General features: G+C 48.8%; 1 protein-coding gene across 1 annotated transcript in view; it reads right to left on the bottom strand.

Annotated features, from left to right (window-relative positions):
- Window positions 1-17,136, bottom strand: part of STAB2 (stabilin 2) — a 426,796-nt gene that overhangs the window by 11,396 nt on the left and 398,264 nt on the right. The window contains exons 62-64 of the mRNA XM_085899123.1: window positions 6,988-7,153; window positions 6,172-6,278; window positions 104-223 (exon numbers count right to left, since the gene is read on the bottom strand). Coding sequence (XP_085755249.1) covers window positions 104-223; window positions 6,172-6,278; window positions 6,988-7,153 — 393 coding nt within the window. The remainder of the gene's footprint in view (window positions 1-103; window positions 224-6,171; window positions 6,279-6,987; window positions 7,154-17,136) is intronic.

Here is a 17,136-nt window from a genome sequence, read left to right on the forward strand (position 1 = left end):
CCCCTATCTACTGTATGACATAGAGGTGCGAGTACATAATAAGTTGATGTAGCTCAAAGCAATGGGAATCTGATAAAATAAACACCACAAAAAAAAATCTCACCTCATTATCTCCAAATCCTTCATCCAGAGGTAGGAATACTGTAAAATTTGTACTTGGGTTAGAGAGATGTCTCAGGAACTCATGGCCAGTTTCTGAAGAATTGGAGTATTCCAACAATGCCTGCAACAATGATCCAAGACATTTCATTCATCACCGTTTTTATATAGTCACGGGAGAGCACTGCAGAAAATAGTGTGATGAGTGGACAGGGAAACAGTTCTATGGGGATGGGAAAAGATAGACAAGAGGAGTTTCTATGCTGCTATGCCAAAATAACAAACACAAAAAACTAGAACGAGCAATCAAACATGGCATACCCTCACCCACACTTCTTTTATGTGGTTTTAGAGTGCATATTTTAAACATATGCCTGGTGTTGGCTTAATGGTTAAGGTAGTGGGCTTGGGATCCTAGGGTCCTGAGTTCAAATCCCGCTCAGCTGTTGAATTAACACCAGGTGGGGTTGACTCTGCCTGTCATCCTTCCGAGGTCGGCAAAATGAGTGCCAGCATGCTGGTATACTGTGTCGGAGTGGCGACCCGTCCAGGATTGTTCCCAATAGCCAAGGAGACTGCTTCGGCGGCACCAACGCTCTGCACAGAGTATGGTCCTAATGGATGGATGGATGGATTTTAAACATGTACTCACATTCTAATTGTACATATTTTGGAGATGTACTCACATTCTAATTGTACATACTTTATAGATGTACTCACATTCTAATTGTACATATTTTGGAGATGTACTCACATTCTAATTGTACATACTTTATGGATGTACTCACATTCTAATTGTACATACTTTATGGATGTACTCACATTCTAATTGTACATACTTTATAGATGTACTCACATTCTAATTGTACATATTTTGGAGATGTACTCACATTCTAATTGTACATACTTTATGGATGTACTCACATTCTAATTGTACATACGGTTACGGCTGTGGAAATTCGCAATACACCATAAAGGGTCCTTAGATCAGTTATGACGATAAGTATGTGTGTAGTTAGATTTCGCCACCGTTGTTTAGAGGGAATTTCCGTGTTCACCGGGCTGCGATCCTTTGAGATAGCCGTTTTTCTTTTCTCTGTCATTATTTTGGACCAATCATCCCCCAACAACCAAATCGCCACCACCAACAATGCCCCTGAACAACTACACCAAACCGCCACTACCTTCACCTCCACAACCTCACCCCGCAAACATCGCCTCACCCCCATTCTCAAACGACGCCCGCCAACAACCAAACCACCACAGTAAACCCCCCACCACCTTCGCCTTTCTCCCTCCACAACCATCAACCACACCACCTGTCAACACCGAACATCGTGCTGTCCAAAGCCCGTTCGGTGATTGTTACCAAATGCGTCGTGCCACGAGTGCACATGGATCCTTTCGGGAGAGGAAAAACGGATCAGGAGAAGTTCACGCCCCCTTTCCGTCCGTCCAATGGCTGAGCGTCAGGCGGTATGGCCCCGCCTCCAAACGCAAAGCATATGGATCCCTTTTTGGAGAGAGAAACGGATCAGGAGAGGTTCATGCCCCCTTTCCGTCCATCCAACGGTTGAGCATCGGGTGGCGTAGCCCCGCCTCCAAACACGATTTGATCCGCGTATTTGCATGTGCGCTCCACCTCCGGGCAATATAAGAGCGAACGTGGCGCGGCTCGGGGTGGAGTCGGAGAAGTCGGCAGTGGAGGATATACGGGGACGGACGGTGGAAAGGAAGAAGCTCGAAGCAAGCAGTGCAGACGGGGCCCGATCGACGAACGGGAGATGGAGCTCGGAGTGGAGGTCGAGGGGCGAGTTGCGGAGTGGAGCAGGGACACGGAGGAAGGCTCGGGGGCGAGGGTTCGCCGGAGTCAGTGCGGTCCCGAGGCCCCGCTAGGGGGGACCCAGCGTCAGCCATTCCCCTCTCCCCATCCCGAGCAACAAGAACCTTCCCCATCCCGGGCATCAACAATTCCCCCCATCCACGCTGAGATAGCGCCGGTAACCCCGTCCGTTCCCCACCCCAACCTTGGTGCCGACCGAGAAACACGTGCTTGTGCGGAGCACGCTGGAGGGAGCTCACCGGCCACGCCAGGGGCACGGAGTCAGGCGCGTTATGCTGACATTGCGGCCTGCCCGCCATCGCGCCACGAGGGCGCGGGTAAGACCACTTCGGTCTCGTGGACCTGGCCGCTCAACCAGGTTCCACGCGCATTTGGTCCACGGACCTGTCTGCCTCCTTGCCTATGAGGGTGGCTTTTGTTTTCTTTGCTTTTTGTGTAAATGTATGTGTGGCGCCAGTCTTGTAAGTAAACCTGTATAAGTGTGCTGAAAATAATTGCCCTTTTTATTCGGTTGTAACTCTGCGTTGTGTTCTTGCTTTGACTGTATACGTGCATTGTTTTTGTATAACTGTAAATATGTGCTTGTCTGAGTGTGTAATAAAATGTGCTTGTTAAATTGTGACCCGTTTCGTTGCGTCCCTTCCTTCGTTTGAAAGTTCCATCTTGCATCACGGAAGGGATTGGTAGTGGGTTTAGACACCCAGTAAATAATCTGAACCGTCGAGGTCGGTGATCACTCCGCTCGGTTATCCCCTTAGCACGGAATGAGCCGCTTAAGCGGTTCGTGTCCTGAGCCGACCTGCGGCGTGGTTCAACTCCTCGGTACGCAACCCGCGTGGGTACTTAGGTATATTGACATTCGGCGATTCACTCCATTTCGCGCGGGTAGAATGCGGACTGGGTTGTGGTGAGGTTAAACCCCCATCCGTGACTGGCTCCTGGCGGTAGTTCCAGGAGGGTCACGACTGAATTGTCTGTCCGGTGGGCGACGTGGCTGCTATTAGAGTTACGCGGCCGATCGCACGCCAGGCGGACCGAAATTCGGAACAATACTTTGGAGATGTACTCACATTCTAATCGTACATACTTTATAGATGTACTCGCATTCTAATTGTCCATACTTTGTAGATGTACTCACATTCTAATTGTACATACTTTATGGATGTACTCACATTCTAATTGTACATACAGTACCTCACAAAAGTGAGTACACCCTTTACAAAAATGTACATATTTTGTTGTAACTTTTTACTTCGATGTATTATAAACACAAGACTCAAAGTAATGATACAATAGACATTCTGTCAGACATGTACAGGCCCAACACATTTATTCTGTGGAAACAATGTGGCATACCGGGCATATCTGTGAAAAAGGGGGGGGGGCTGCAACAAAAGTGAGTACACCCTATGTACTTTCTCACATTGAAGTGTTATTGTTTTCATTATTTTGTATGTCCACCATTGTTTTTGAGCACAACAGCTATTCTACTCGGTATGGAGTTGACCAGTGTCCCACATGTCTTTGCTGGGATCCTGTTCCATTCCTCTGCAATGACTTCTCGAAGTTACGTGATGTTGGACACCTTTCGTCCCTCAACCTTACATTTCAGGATGCCCCACAGGTGTTCTATTGGGTTTAGATCAGGTGATATGCTTGGCCACTCCAACACATTGACCTTCGACTTCTTCAGAAAGGCAGTTGTCTGCTTGGAACGATGCTTCGGATCGTTATCGTGCTGAAATACAGCTCCTCCACCAAGTTTTCGCAGGGAGGGTAACATCTTCTCCTTCAGGATGTCACATTACATCGTAGAATCCATGTTTCCCTCGATGAACTTGAGCTCTCCAGTACCAGCAGCACTCATGCATCCCCAAACCATGACACCACCACCACCATGCTTGACAGTAGGGATAACGCACTTGTCTTGGTACTGTTCCCCAGGTCGTCGCCAGACACGCTTCACTCCATCAGATCCAAACAAATTGATCTTCGTTTCATCAGACCAGAGGACATGTTGCCAGTAGTCCAGGGGCTTGGATTGATGTGCTTCAGCAAACTGTTTGCGAGCTTTCTTGTGGCTCTGCTTCAGGAGAAGCTTACACCTTGAATGACGCCCATGCAACCCGCTACGATGGAGTGTGCGACGTATGGTTTGCGCACTGACAACAGACTAGCCAGAAGCTGGAGAATCTCTTCAACAATCTTGGCGGCACTTTGTCGTCTGTCTTGGAGGACTAGATTCTGAACTTGGCAAATAGTACGTGCAGTCATCTTTGCTGGTCTGCCCTGGCGAGCGCAACTCATTGTTGTGCGCTTCTTGGAGAACCTCTGGATGACATTGGCCACAGTGTTGGGGCTTACTTTCAAAGAAGCACTGATCTTCTTGTATCCTTGGCCATCTTTATGTCGGGCAACGATTCGATCTTTGACATATTTCGAGAGCTCTTTACCATGAGAAGCCATGCTGCTTTCTCAATGGCGATTGGTACAGTATTTCCTCTGCAATTATTTATTCAGCAAGCAGATAGACAATAAGAGCATTGAGTACACATCTTCACTTTTAACATACCAGGGAGGTTGCAGCTCTATGGGTATTGTGTGTATTGTTTGGTGCATATTTGTACCTTTAACACTCTTTGACTTAAATATGCATAAAATGATGAAAGTGGAAGCTGTTTTACCATGCTTGACTTACTTCTTGTGCAGACAATAGCAGGGGTGTACTCACTTTTGTTGCCTCCTCTTTCAGAAATATATGCCACATTGTTTTTATGAAATGGCAGTTTTGTGCCCGCATACATATTGCAGAATGTCGACTCTGTCATCAACTCTAAGCTTTTGCTTCGAGCACAGCTGCTTAAAAAGTTACACTGAATTATTACATATTTGTGAGGGGTGTACTCACTTTTGTGAGATACTGTAATTTATAGATATACTCACATTCTAATTGTACATACTTTATAGATGTACTCACCTTCTAATTGTACATACTTTATCGACGTACTCGGTTGGAAAAAAAAAACAAGAGAACGTGTACTGCTGACTACCACCAGGTGGCATTTGTGGTCGACGTTTGCACATTTTGGGTGGACAAACAGGCAGATAAACAAACGGACCTAAATTAAATGCCCTCTCCTTTCGTGGGGTATTGAGCTACATTCAGTACAATGTCGTAAATTCATGTCTGCATTTGAGTTGTTACAGTGAACTTTGGGATGCTGAATATAAATAAATTGAAACTGCCATGAGAGATGTTTATATCAATGGTCACCTACAACTACTAGTGGCTTGGCATCAGGAAAAGACAGAGGTTTGGATCCTTATTTCGTGTGCAGTACATGGTTGTGGGTAGCATCATTGTCTGGGGGGCATGGCTGTCCTGCTGATGTAGTGCCCCATCTACCCATATATCCATCCATCGAGACCTTACTCTGTGCAGAGCGTTGGTGCTGCCTAAACAGTCTCCTTGGCTATTGGGCACAATGTTGGACGGGTTGCCACTCTGACACAGAATACCAGCAAGCTGGCACTCATTTTGCCAAACTCAGAAGGATGACAGGTTGAGTCAACCTCATCTGGTATTAATTCAACCGCCAAACGGGATTTGAACCCAGGACCCTAGGATCCCAAGCCGACCACTGTAGCCATTAAGCCAACACCAGGCACAGTGCCCCCCAGTAGGTGAGAGCAGGAATTTGGAACTTGATCAGGGTGCCAGCGATAGCTTGTCTCCACTTTGTGAAGGACACCATGGGATCATTAATGTCCACCAAATTATGCTGGTTTACCAACCAACAACCCAGTTTAACGTCCATCCGAGGGACGGCACACACATTGATGAATCGCCCAGTTTTCTTGTAATGTGTACAGAGTCATTCAAAAACAGAAGAAATTTGAAACTCAGCAGGCACATCATTTGTTTTTTATAAACCAATGTCTGAGGCTCATCAATAAGCTACATACGGGACATAGATGGGAGGTAAATGCACTAACAGTTGGGAAAAGAAAGTCAGATGGACGAGGCATCAAAAGTGAGGGTCAAACTCGACAAGACAAACAAATCAATGAGAAAAAGGAGAAAGACTTAAGAATATCACAAGTGAATGAAGGAGATGGGTGGTGGGATTTTTTGATATGCTTACAGCATATGGATGGTGGAACAGGGGTAATGATTGGGGGAGGAGGGTTGGATCAGGGGTGGTGGATGGGAGGGTGGATATGCTTACAGCATAAAACCGCTGATGGATGAGAGAGAGTGAAAGAACTTGGACAAAGTCTCCATTGCAAGAATAACCATCGCCTACAAAGCCATCTTTGCAGACACATTTGACCTCTGAAACAACAAACACAGAAAAAGTTTTGCAATAATGTCACATTACTTCGAATGCACTTCCTAAAATCAGCAGGATAAGGTGCTAGCTCCAACTAAAAAATATAAAATATTGCTTCCGGCTGAGGTCGTTGTCTCGAGAGGGTTTTTAGCCCATAAACACATCATCGAGCACAAACAAGCAACTCACACTAAGTTTCTGGAAGAACCTATGTATCCACAACAGTGATGGCCCAGTGACTGAAACAACTGTAGAATCAATTTCTGGACCTCAATTGTATATTATACTTTCGATTTTCAAAACTTAGCCATACTCGTACGAGATCAGGAACGAGTAACATCAATGAATGTGGTGCCTCTTGAATGGCTGTCAAACATGGGAAGAATGATGCAATTTATCCAAGATGTACTCTTTCACTTGTTATGGCTGCCGAGGTCTGCTTGTGAATGCTTGAAGAAACGTTATGGCAGAAAGTGTAACAATCCCCATCAAGAGTGTTTGCTGGTAGTCTATTGGGAACAGACTCCCACCAAACACTTGCTCAGATATCGGTGCTAGTTAGTGTCCTAAATCAATCATTGTTGCTTATGATGAAGTTTCCTTCGTGAAGTCAAGGAAGGCATGTTTTAAAAGTACACTTCAGAATAGCAGTCATTGTGATGAAGGTTACTTTCACAGCAAACTCAAAATTGCTGCAATGTTGCATCGCACCTTTGACCCGGAAGCAGAAGGCATCCCATAGTTCACTGGCATTATTTCGTAGTCCATAATCAATAATTCCGATTTTGCCAAAGCCACAGGAGGGATTGCTGTAGCTCGTTGGATAGGCTGCATGTTGGCCTTGAAGCCAGCCGACGGAACACATATGTAGGCCAGTCTAAAATACAAGGGGCAAGCAATGTACAGGCCTAGTAAAACAAACAGCATGTAACTGAACTCGTGAATACTTTGCAGCAAGACAATTAAATTTTCCATCCCTCTTGACATAACCAGCAACATATAATTGCAACAAAAATAGCATCCATACAAGAGGAAATGTAAACTTCACCAGAGTTTATTCACAATTATTCCATTTTATGAAGTTAAACTTACAAAATTAGTCTTAGGTTCCTAACTATAGGTCAAGGGTGGTGAAGTTCAGTGGGAATTCCAAAGGATACGATCTGAAGTCTTATTGGAGGATTCATAACGGCAACTTGTATTTCTGCAACTAACATAAATCTTTAATTCTTCCTTAATCCAGGAAGGGACAACATTGTTACCTCTGCCACCAAAGCATGGTATTGAACGTGACCCCCCGAGCGTGGCGTTGGACGTGACCCCCGAGCGTGGCGTTGGACGTGACCCCCGAGCGTGGCGTTGGACGTGACCCCCGAGCGTGGCGTTGGACGTGACCCCCGAGCGTGGCGTTGGACGTGACCCCCGAGCGTGGCGTTGGACGTGACCCCCGAGCGTGGCGTTGGACGTGACCCCGAGCGTGGCGTTGGACGTGACCCCGAGCGTGGCGTTGGACGTGACCCCGAGCGTGGCGTCGGACGGGACACCCGAGCGTGGCGTTGGACGTGACCCCCGAGCGTGGCGTTGGACGTGACCCCCGAGCGTGGCGTTGGACGTGACCCCCGAGCGTGGCGTTGGACGTGACCCCCGAGCGTGGCGTTGGACGTGACCCCCGAGCGTGGCGTTGGACGTGACCCCCGAGCGTGGCGTTGGACGTGACCCCCGAGCGTGGCGTTGGACGTGACCCCCGAGCGTGGCGTTGGACGTGACCCCGAGCGTGGCGTTGGACGTGACCCCGAGCGTGGCGCGGGACGTGACCCCCGAGCGTGGCGTTGGACGTGACCCCCGAGCGTGGCGTTGGAGGTGACCCCGAGCGTGGCGTTGGACGTGACCCCGAGCGTGGCGTTGGACGTGACCCCGAGCGTGGCGTTGGACGTGACCCCCGAGCGTGGCGTTGGACGTGACCCCCGAGCGTGGCGTTGGACGTGACCCCCGAGCGTGGCGTTGGACGTGACCCCCCAGCGTGGCGTTGGACGTGACCCCCCAGCGTGGCGTTGGACGTGACCCCCCAGCGTGGCGTTGGACGTGACCCCCGAGCGTGGCGTTGGACGTGACCCCCGAGCGTGGCGTTGGACGTGACCCCCGAGCGTGGCGTTGGACGTGACCCCCGAGCGTGGCGTTGGACGTGACCCCCGAGCGTGGCGTTGGACGTGACCCCCGAGCGTGGCGTTGGACGTGACCCCGAGCGTGGCGTTGGACGTGACCCCGAGCGTGGCGTTGGACGTGACCCCGAGCGTGGCGTTGGACGTGACCCCGAGCGTGGCGTTGGACGTGACCCCGAGCGTGGCGTTGGACGTGACCCCGAGCGTGGCGTTGGACGTGACCCCGAGCGTGGCGTTGGACGTGACCCCCGAGCGTGGCGTTGGACGTGACCCCCGAGCGTGGCGTTGGACGTGACCCCCGAGCGTGGCGTTGGACGTGACCCCCGAGCGTGGCGTTGGACGTGACCCCCGAGCGTGGCGTTGGACGTGACCCCCGAGCGTGGCGTTGGACGTGACCCCGAGCGTGGCGTTGGACGTGACCCCGAGCGTGGCGTTGGACGTGACCCCCGAGCGTGGCGTTGGACGTGACCCCCGAGCGTGGCGTTGGACGTGACCCCCGAGCGTGGCGTTGGACGTGACCCCCGAGCGTGGCGTTGGACGTGACCCCCGAGCGTGGCGTTGGACGTGACCCCCGAGCGTGGCGTTGGACGTGACCCCCGAGCGTGGCGTTGGACGTCACCCCCGAGCGTGGCGTTGGACGTGACCCCCGAGCGTGGCGTTGGACGTCACCCCCGAGCGTGGCGTTGGACGTCACCCCCGAGCGTGGCGTTGGACGTCACCCCCGAGCGTGGCGTTGGACGTCACCCCCGAGCGTGGCGTTGGACGTCACCCCCGAGCGTGGCGTTGGACGTCACCCCCGAGCGTGGCGTTGGACGTCACCCACGAGCGTGGCGTTGGACGTCACCCACGAGTGTGGTATTGGACGTGACCCCTGAGCGTGGCGTTGGACGTGACCCCCGAGCGTGGTATTGAACAAGACCCCCCAAGTGTGGTCAGGCCGTTGCTGCTCGTATGGTTGGCAGTGAGTGTCCCGGAAGCAGTGGTGGAAAGGGAGTGGCATCTTGATTTGTGGGAGAATTATGTGCTTAGCTTGTGGGTCGCCCAGATAGCAGAGCACTGCTGCAGTTTAAGAAGAGGACCTGGGTTTGAATCCTGGTCTGGGTGCATATTTTTCCCACATATACTCATACATATTAAGTTTGTTTGCTTGCTCATTTATAATTATATGCATAAATGGTTATATTTTTCCAAACATCCCCATCCTGCACTGCTTCCCGAAGCTCTGGCAGAGACAGCTTGGTGACTGCCTTAAACTCATCCATCCAACAAATACAACGTCTGCCTCTTCTTCTTCTTCTCTCAACAATACTCAGCATGATTGACTTCTCCAGACTTTCATTTTCTGCATGCATAATGTATCCAAAACATGGCAGATTCTGTTTTAGCATCAACGCTTCGAATGTACATGGATGGTGGTTTAATTTATTCAAGCAATGGTTTGTTTGTTCTTCTTGCAGTCCAGAGAATTTTTAGCATTCATCTCCAACACCACATTTCAAAAATGTCAGTCTTCTTCCTGTCTTTCTTTTTCACTGTCCATGACTCACATCCATACCAGATCTGGAAATACCAGATCATTCACCAGCCCGGTGTCCCCAATGGAGCAAATGCCACAAGACAGCACTACTTGGTTTGTCTCGTCACATCTTTGTCTTTCCAGATCTTTGTCAATCCTGACATTGCTGTTCTCGCTAACATGAAACACACATTAATTTCTCCTCTACATTCTCCATTCACTTCACTCTCATACAACCCAGGAAGATGAAACTTTCCACACGATTGTCTCCAAATCTGAACACTATCTTCTCAGTTGACAAGATTTTAGTCCTTATTAGGGTTAAATAAAGACCAGCCTTTTTCAATGTCCTTCTTCACTGTCTGCAGAAGTTTCATCAAGTCCCCTTTACTTCCTACCAACAGAGTAGTATCGTCAGCATGCCTAAGGTTGTTGATAAATCTTCCTCCAATCCTGACTCCAGCCTCAATGTCATCCAAGTTTGATTTCCTCACGATGTACTCACTATACAGATTGAACAAGTAAGGGGACAGAATCCATCCATCTGACCCGCCTTCCAATTCCAAACTATTCTGATTCTCCAGACTCTGTTCTTAATGTAGCTTCTTGTTTCTTGTACATTGTACATACTTCTTCTCAGACAAATAGGTGCTCCCAGATCCCCAGCTTTCTCTGCATAATCCAAATCAATTTGTGATCAACACAAGTGAATGATTTGCTAGAAAAAAATAAAACAGAGATAGACCTCCTTTTGATATTCTCTTGCTTTTTTGCTAATCTGGAATTCATTCCAGACTAGCCAAAACCACGTCACAGACGGATTCCGTTCATTCAACCACCCTCACCAGCTCACCCACACTGGAGGGACAAGGACTGGACAGGGCATGCTTGCCCCCACCTACTCATCCCCTGCCCCTGCCCCATTCCCCCACCCCCCGCCTTCAACTTGCTTACCCCCGCCTAAAAATTTAATTACCCCGGCCCCGCCCCCGCCTCTTCACTCCCCGCCCCCGTCACTTGATTCCCCGCCCCACGCCACCCTGTCCACCCCTCACACTCAACCCCGCCTAATTCACCCCAGCCCCCGCCTCATTCCCCCCCAATCTCCCGCTTTCAATTTGCTTACCCCCGCCCAAAAATGTGCTTACCTTGCCCTCCGCCTCTTCACTCCCTGCCCCCGTCTCTTCATCCTCCACCCCCGCCTCTTCACTCCTCACCCCCGTCTCAACGAAAAGTGTTTATTCTGCTTCAGAGTTGAAAGTTGACTATTGCCACGATGTGTGATGCACTCTTACAGGTACGAGGTTTCTTTCAGTCCAGGTCACAGTACCGAGAAAAACGTGACGCGACCGCAAGGAGCACAAAATTGGTCCTTCAGTATTAATATATCACTAGCAGAAACCCCGTCACAGACGGATTCCGTTCATTCAACCACCCTCACCAGCTCACCCACACTCGAGGGACATGGACTGGACAGGGCGTGCTTGTCCCCGCCTACTCATCCCCCACCCCTGCCCCATTCCCCCCGCCTCCCACCCCCGCCTTCAATTCGCTCAATTCTGCCCAAAAATTTAATTACCCCGGCCCCGCCCCAGAATGCTACCAAATTTGGGTTGCAACATTAGGCTAGGGCAGGGATGTTAATTATATTGCAGAAGTCATGCGGATCACGTGATCGGAACTATGCCAAAATGGCCGACTTGGTCAACTTTTGGGAAAAATCACATGAATTCCTGTAAAATCTTCTCCAGACCCACTTGTCAGAATGCTACCAAATTTGGATTATAACATTAGGACAGGGTTGTGATGTTAAATTGTGGAGGTCATGCTGATTTATATGACCAGAAAGGTGTCAAAATGGCAGACTTGGTAAAAATTTTGGAAAATCACGTAAATTCCTTCAAAAATTCTCCTCACCAGACCCACCAGTCAGAATTCTAGCAAATTTGGGTTACAATATAAGGCCAGGGTCCAGATAAGCTATAGGTTCAGTGGTCATATTTTCCCATGATCCATCTCAGATTTGCAATTTGATCTCTGGTACATTTTCCTCTTCTGAAACCTATTTGTTTAATGGGAATTTGTCACTTCAGGTATTCAGCAATAATTGATTCAGTTGCTTGAGAAAATGGAAGCTGCGATGGTACTCTTGCTGATAGAAGTGATTAATAATTGATGTGCAAAAGTGTGGTTGAGGGATGGGTGTTTGGCCCACATGTGAGCCACAGCCCAGTTTAAGGATGCGCCATGGACACTGGGAGCCCTGAGCAGCAAAGTCCACAAGTGTCATGATGGCACAGAAAGCAAAATTTGTATTGCTGAGGAGTCCCAGGTCCCTGATCGAGGACCTGAGGCGGCCCGTGTACCTGGTGGAAGGCTCAATGCAAGAACTGCAAAGGAGCACACAGGAGGGGTGCTGGGACCCCCCCCCCTTCTTCTGTGATTTGGACAGGAGCTTGGAGACTCTTTGGGTGGTCCCAGTGGATTGGGGGTGGAAAGAAAGAAGAGCAGGCTGGAAGTCTGTGGACGGGGCCACAATGCTCGGCCACAAATTGTGCCAGAGCAAAAAAATGTTAAATTGAGGGCGAGACCTCCAAACTTGAGGGTGGCACCAGCATGCGGATTGGCAGGTAAATTGGTTGTTCAAATCACACTAAATAGTCTATGAGCCAGCCATCGATATTTTGGAGATGACCACCAGAAAGGGGACTAAAAGCCACTGTATTTTTCAATTATGTTGATGTCTGTAGTAAATAAATAAAATGTGGTGGACATCTTAAAATAGTAGCGAAATACCTTTTTGGCAGCCATCTTGGAAAATAGCTACCCCATTTGATCATATTTCTGAAAATTGACTCGAACCTTGAAATGACTGTGATCTGAGGCATATACAACTCTCAACAGGATATGTTCAGTATAAAATTTGGCACATGCTGATATAAATTTTTTAACTATTGGTCCATTGGATTCCAAAGTCACAGTATTTTTCAGGATAAAGTCAGGTCAGGTCAGATTCGATCTGTGACTTGCTACAGGTACCATGTAAACTTGTACTAACCTGTTCCATGGTTGGGTTGGCGGCGACTAAACCGTCTCCCCTACCAAGTTTCTTGGTGAGGAGGGTGTATGACATAGACACCCAGCAGGATAAAGAACAAAACCTGCAAAGGGTGGAGGAGCTCCTTGTGAGCCAACGATCATCCATATCTCGTGCTCAACCGTGCCTGCGGACATCGTCCTGCAGTTAGGTTACTTTTTATTAGGAGGTTGGTGGCAGGATTTGCACTCCGGCCAGCGAAAAAACCTTCATTCCACAAAACACTCCAAAAGCATATAAAAATCTGAAAACCGAATCCGTGGGAATACCTCCTGTGCAGCTTTCCTTCACAGGCAGCTCACCGGATGACTGGATTTGGGCAAAGCCTTGGGGACCCCCAATATTTGATGACTGGAAGGAAACCATGGGGTAACATTCCTGGATCAGATTGTGGGAGAGTGTGTTGGGTGGTACTGAGGTGTCGTCCACCAGACGGCAGTCTCTTTGGGTTAACCTGAGGCGGTCCTTTCGGGTGGGTGCCTGGAATGTCCTATCCCTAAGAGAGGATGATCACCTGTCTCTGTTATCATCTGAGCTCAAGCGTTTAGACATCGGTATTGCAGCACTCTCTGAGATTCGGAGAATGGATAGTGGCGAGATCATGGTGGGTGGTTACACCTACTATTGGTCTGGTCGCTCTGATGGTTACCATGCCTAAGAAGTTGCTGCAGCTGTGTCCAATAAGTTGACTCTAATGATAATTGAGGTAACACCGGTCAACGAGCGTATTATGAGACTAAGGATTCGTCACTCCTTGGGTGTCATTTCCCTGGTCTCTGTTTATGCTCCGACTGAGGCGAGTGATCTCACCATGAAGGATGCATTCTACGCCACGCTCGAGTCTGTGGTTGATCAGTGCCCCAGACGAGATACACTTCTAGTCTTGGGGGATTTCAATGCATTGACTGGAACTAATAGGGATGGTTATGAGACATGTGTTGGTCTCCATGGGTCTGGAACTGTGAATCAGAATAGCACTAAGTTCCTTGACATGGAAGAAGTCATGTACTTCGGGTGCCTGGTTCATGGTTTCAGCGCCCACCAGCTCATCGCTGGACTTGGTATTCCAATGCTCGTGGTGTGACAAAGGAGATTGACCATGTCCTCATTGATGGTCGCTGGAGGATGATCCAGATCTGCAGGGTCTACCAGAGTGCTCAGTTCCTCAAGACTGACCATCAGCTTGTTGTAGCAACTCTTAAGTTTCAGCTTCAATCCAGGAGAATAGTACCATCCAAGCCTAGGCTGGATGTTGGCATTCTCAAGGATGAGAGGGTAGCTGAGGAGTTTGTGAACAGGCTGAGTGGAGATTTGGGGGGGGGGCTGGGTGCTTTTGGGGATCCTGAAGAGTTGTGGAGCGCCTTCAAGACCACCGTCCTTGATGTTGCTGGTAGATGTCTTGGGACTCACCGGAGGGCGAAGAAGAATTTTATCTCTCAAGGGACACTGGATACCATTGCCCACAGTCACAGGGCCAGGCTGAAGGGCAGAGCTGAGCTCTTCAAGGAGCTGAGGCGTAAAACTGTACGTGCGCTAATGGTGGACAAGGAGGCCTATGTGCGAGGAATCTGTGAAAGGGTAGAGCATCAACTGTGGTCAAGACTGGAAGAGGGGCCTTGTTGTCCCTCTCTGTAAAGGGAAGGGTGATCGCCAAGACTGCAACAACTACGGAAGGGTGACACTGCTCTTCATGCCAGGCAAGGTCTTTGCTCGGATAATTCTCGATACAGTTCACCACCATCTGCTTGAGCACCAGCCTCCAGTGCAGGACTTCAGGCTTTACACCAAAGAGGTCAACGATTGACCGTATCCTTGCTCTTCGGGTCCTCACCGAATGCAGATGAGAGTTGTGGCAGGGGCTGCTTGCAGCCTATGTTGATCTCTGTAAAGCATTTGATTCAGTGACTCAGGATGTCCTTTGGAGGATTCTTGGTCTTCGTGAGGTGCCACCAAAACTGATCGATCTGATGTCTGAACTATACTCTGGTACTGAGAATGCTGTGAAATGTGGTGGTACCATCTCTGACTTATTTGCAGTTGTTACTGGAGTTTGTCAGTGGTGTGTACTGGCCCCCACATTTTTCAGCACTTGTCTGGACTGGATTGTGGGGAGGATATCGGAGATATCAAGCTGCGGTGCATCATTTGGGAATGTCACGATCTCTGACCTTGATTTCGCAGATGATGCAGTCATCTTTGCGGAGACTCCAGATCTCCTTTTGGGTGCCCACGAGGTGCTGAATGAGGACTCGGAGCCGCTGGGATTTTGGGTTTCCTGGGTCAAAACTAAGATCCAGGCTTTCAATGACATAATGGATGCTGCTATCCTGTCTGTACCTGTTTGTGGTGAGGATGTTGAAGTCACGAAGAGATTCACTTACCTTGACAGTGATATTCATGTCTCTGCTGGCTGTGAGCCAGAGGTCAACAGACGTCTGGCTCAGGCCTGGGGAGTCATGGATTCACTGGATCATGAGGTGTGGCGTTGCCAGCACATGCGCAGGAGGCTGAAAGTCCGAGTCTTCAGGTCCTTGGTGCTTCCAGTCTTGCTCTATGGATGTGATACTTGGACTCTCACCAGGGATCTGAGATGGAGACTTCATTCCTTTGGCACCAGGTCTATTCGGAGAATCCATGGCTATCACTGGTTGGACTTTGTGTCCAACGAGCGGTTGCTGAGAGAGACTCAAATGAGATTTGTTACCTGCATCGTCCATGAGTGTCAGCGCAGCTGTATGAATATGTGGTTCGTTTTCCTGATGCTGATCCTGCTCACCAGATTCTCTCAGCGAGGGAGTCTCCTGAGTGGAGGAAGCCAATGGGCCGATCACATGCATCGTAGTTGCAGCAGTTTGATCAGCATCTCAAGGAGATGGGGATGGGACAGGCATCTGCCTGTGGGATGGCCAGACGGAGGCCCCTGGAGTACCCGCAGAAAGTGGACGCAGCAACGTGCTGCTCTGGCGCATGCTCTCATACCTGACCTGACCTGATTCCAAAATAATTGAGAAAATAGGTCAGCATTTGGATTTTTCTCAAATTATTTTTTTTTTTACACCAGGCATTATCCATACTGAAATATTAATGATATAAGAATGATATAAGATATATTAATGATATACAAGATAAGATTAATGCAGATGTAAGAAATATTTAACATGCATTTATAAGGCAAGTACGAGCTTTAATGCTGTTCTTCATGTTTCAGATAATTACTCGCATCCCAAAGTAGGTGTTCTTTCATTCGTTATCAATGTTTGATGAGTCCTGCTGATCTGGCTCCTCATTATCACTGGCCATGTTGGAGGAAGTGTGCAACTTGCATACTGCTGTACATTTCAAGCCGTTTATGATGCATGAGCAGTCAGTTGGCCAACAAGAGCGAGCACACTCGCACGACCGACATCAAACTGAGAACAACTTCAGGAGTAGGAGATCCTGTCATCCACTGGATAACAAGGCTGCCATATTCACTTGTTGTCCATCTGTGCCCTTGAGTGGGGTTTGGAATAACCGGTGAATTGACCAATCTCCGTCGCCGTATGGCCACCTGGTCGTTAGATCGACGTGTTTGCTGTGGGAGCGTGTCCTCATATGGTGGAAGCTGTGCTGATTTGAGCTCCCCTCTTGTGCTGCGGAACCATTTGGTATCTGAGTTCATTAACTTTAGTCACTTTGGTATTGCGACAGGAAAGTTGACAAACAAACTCCTGGATGATGCAGAACACGTCATTGGTTATGTTCCAGCTGGTTCCAAGTGATGTGAAGATGTCTATGAACTTCTGATCATGCAGGAGGATTTTCAAAGCCTTCATCTTTCCTTGCCAGGCAAATACGCTGAGGGTGTCACGAAAGATGGAGGGACCAGTCCCTCTCTCTGTAAGCACGCAGCAATCCAAGTGGAAGATTAAACATCTCTATGTATGTATTCCAAAAAAAACTGCAAGTTGACATCTGTCATGTCATAAAACTTTCAGGTAAGCGAGAAACAGGTCAAGAATTGTCCGACAGGATTTGTTAGTGACAGCATCATTGTGTGTGGTTTGACAAATGTTCTGGTGAAGCTCAGACACGACCAAAATTGTGTA

Source organism: Eptatretus burgeri, chromosome 10 (genome assembly GCF_056783735.1).
Source record: "Eptatretus burgeri isolate ZD-2024b chromosome 10, Ebu_testis_v1, whole genome shotgun sequence".
In the NCBI taxonomy this organism is placed as follows: Eukaryota; Metazoa; Chordata; class Myxini; order Myxiniformes; family Myxinidae; genus Eptatretus; species Eptatretus burgeri.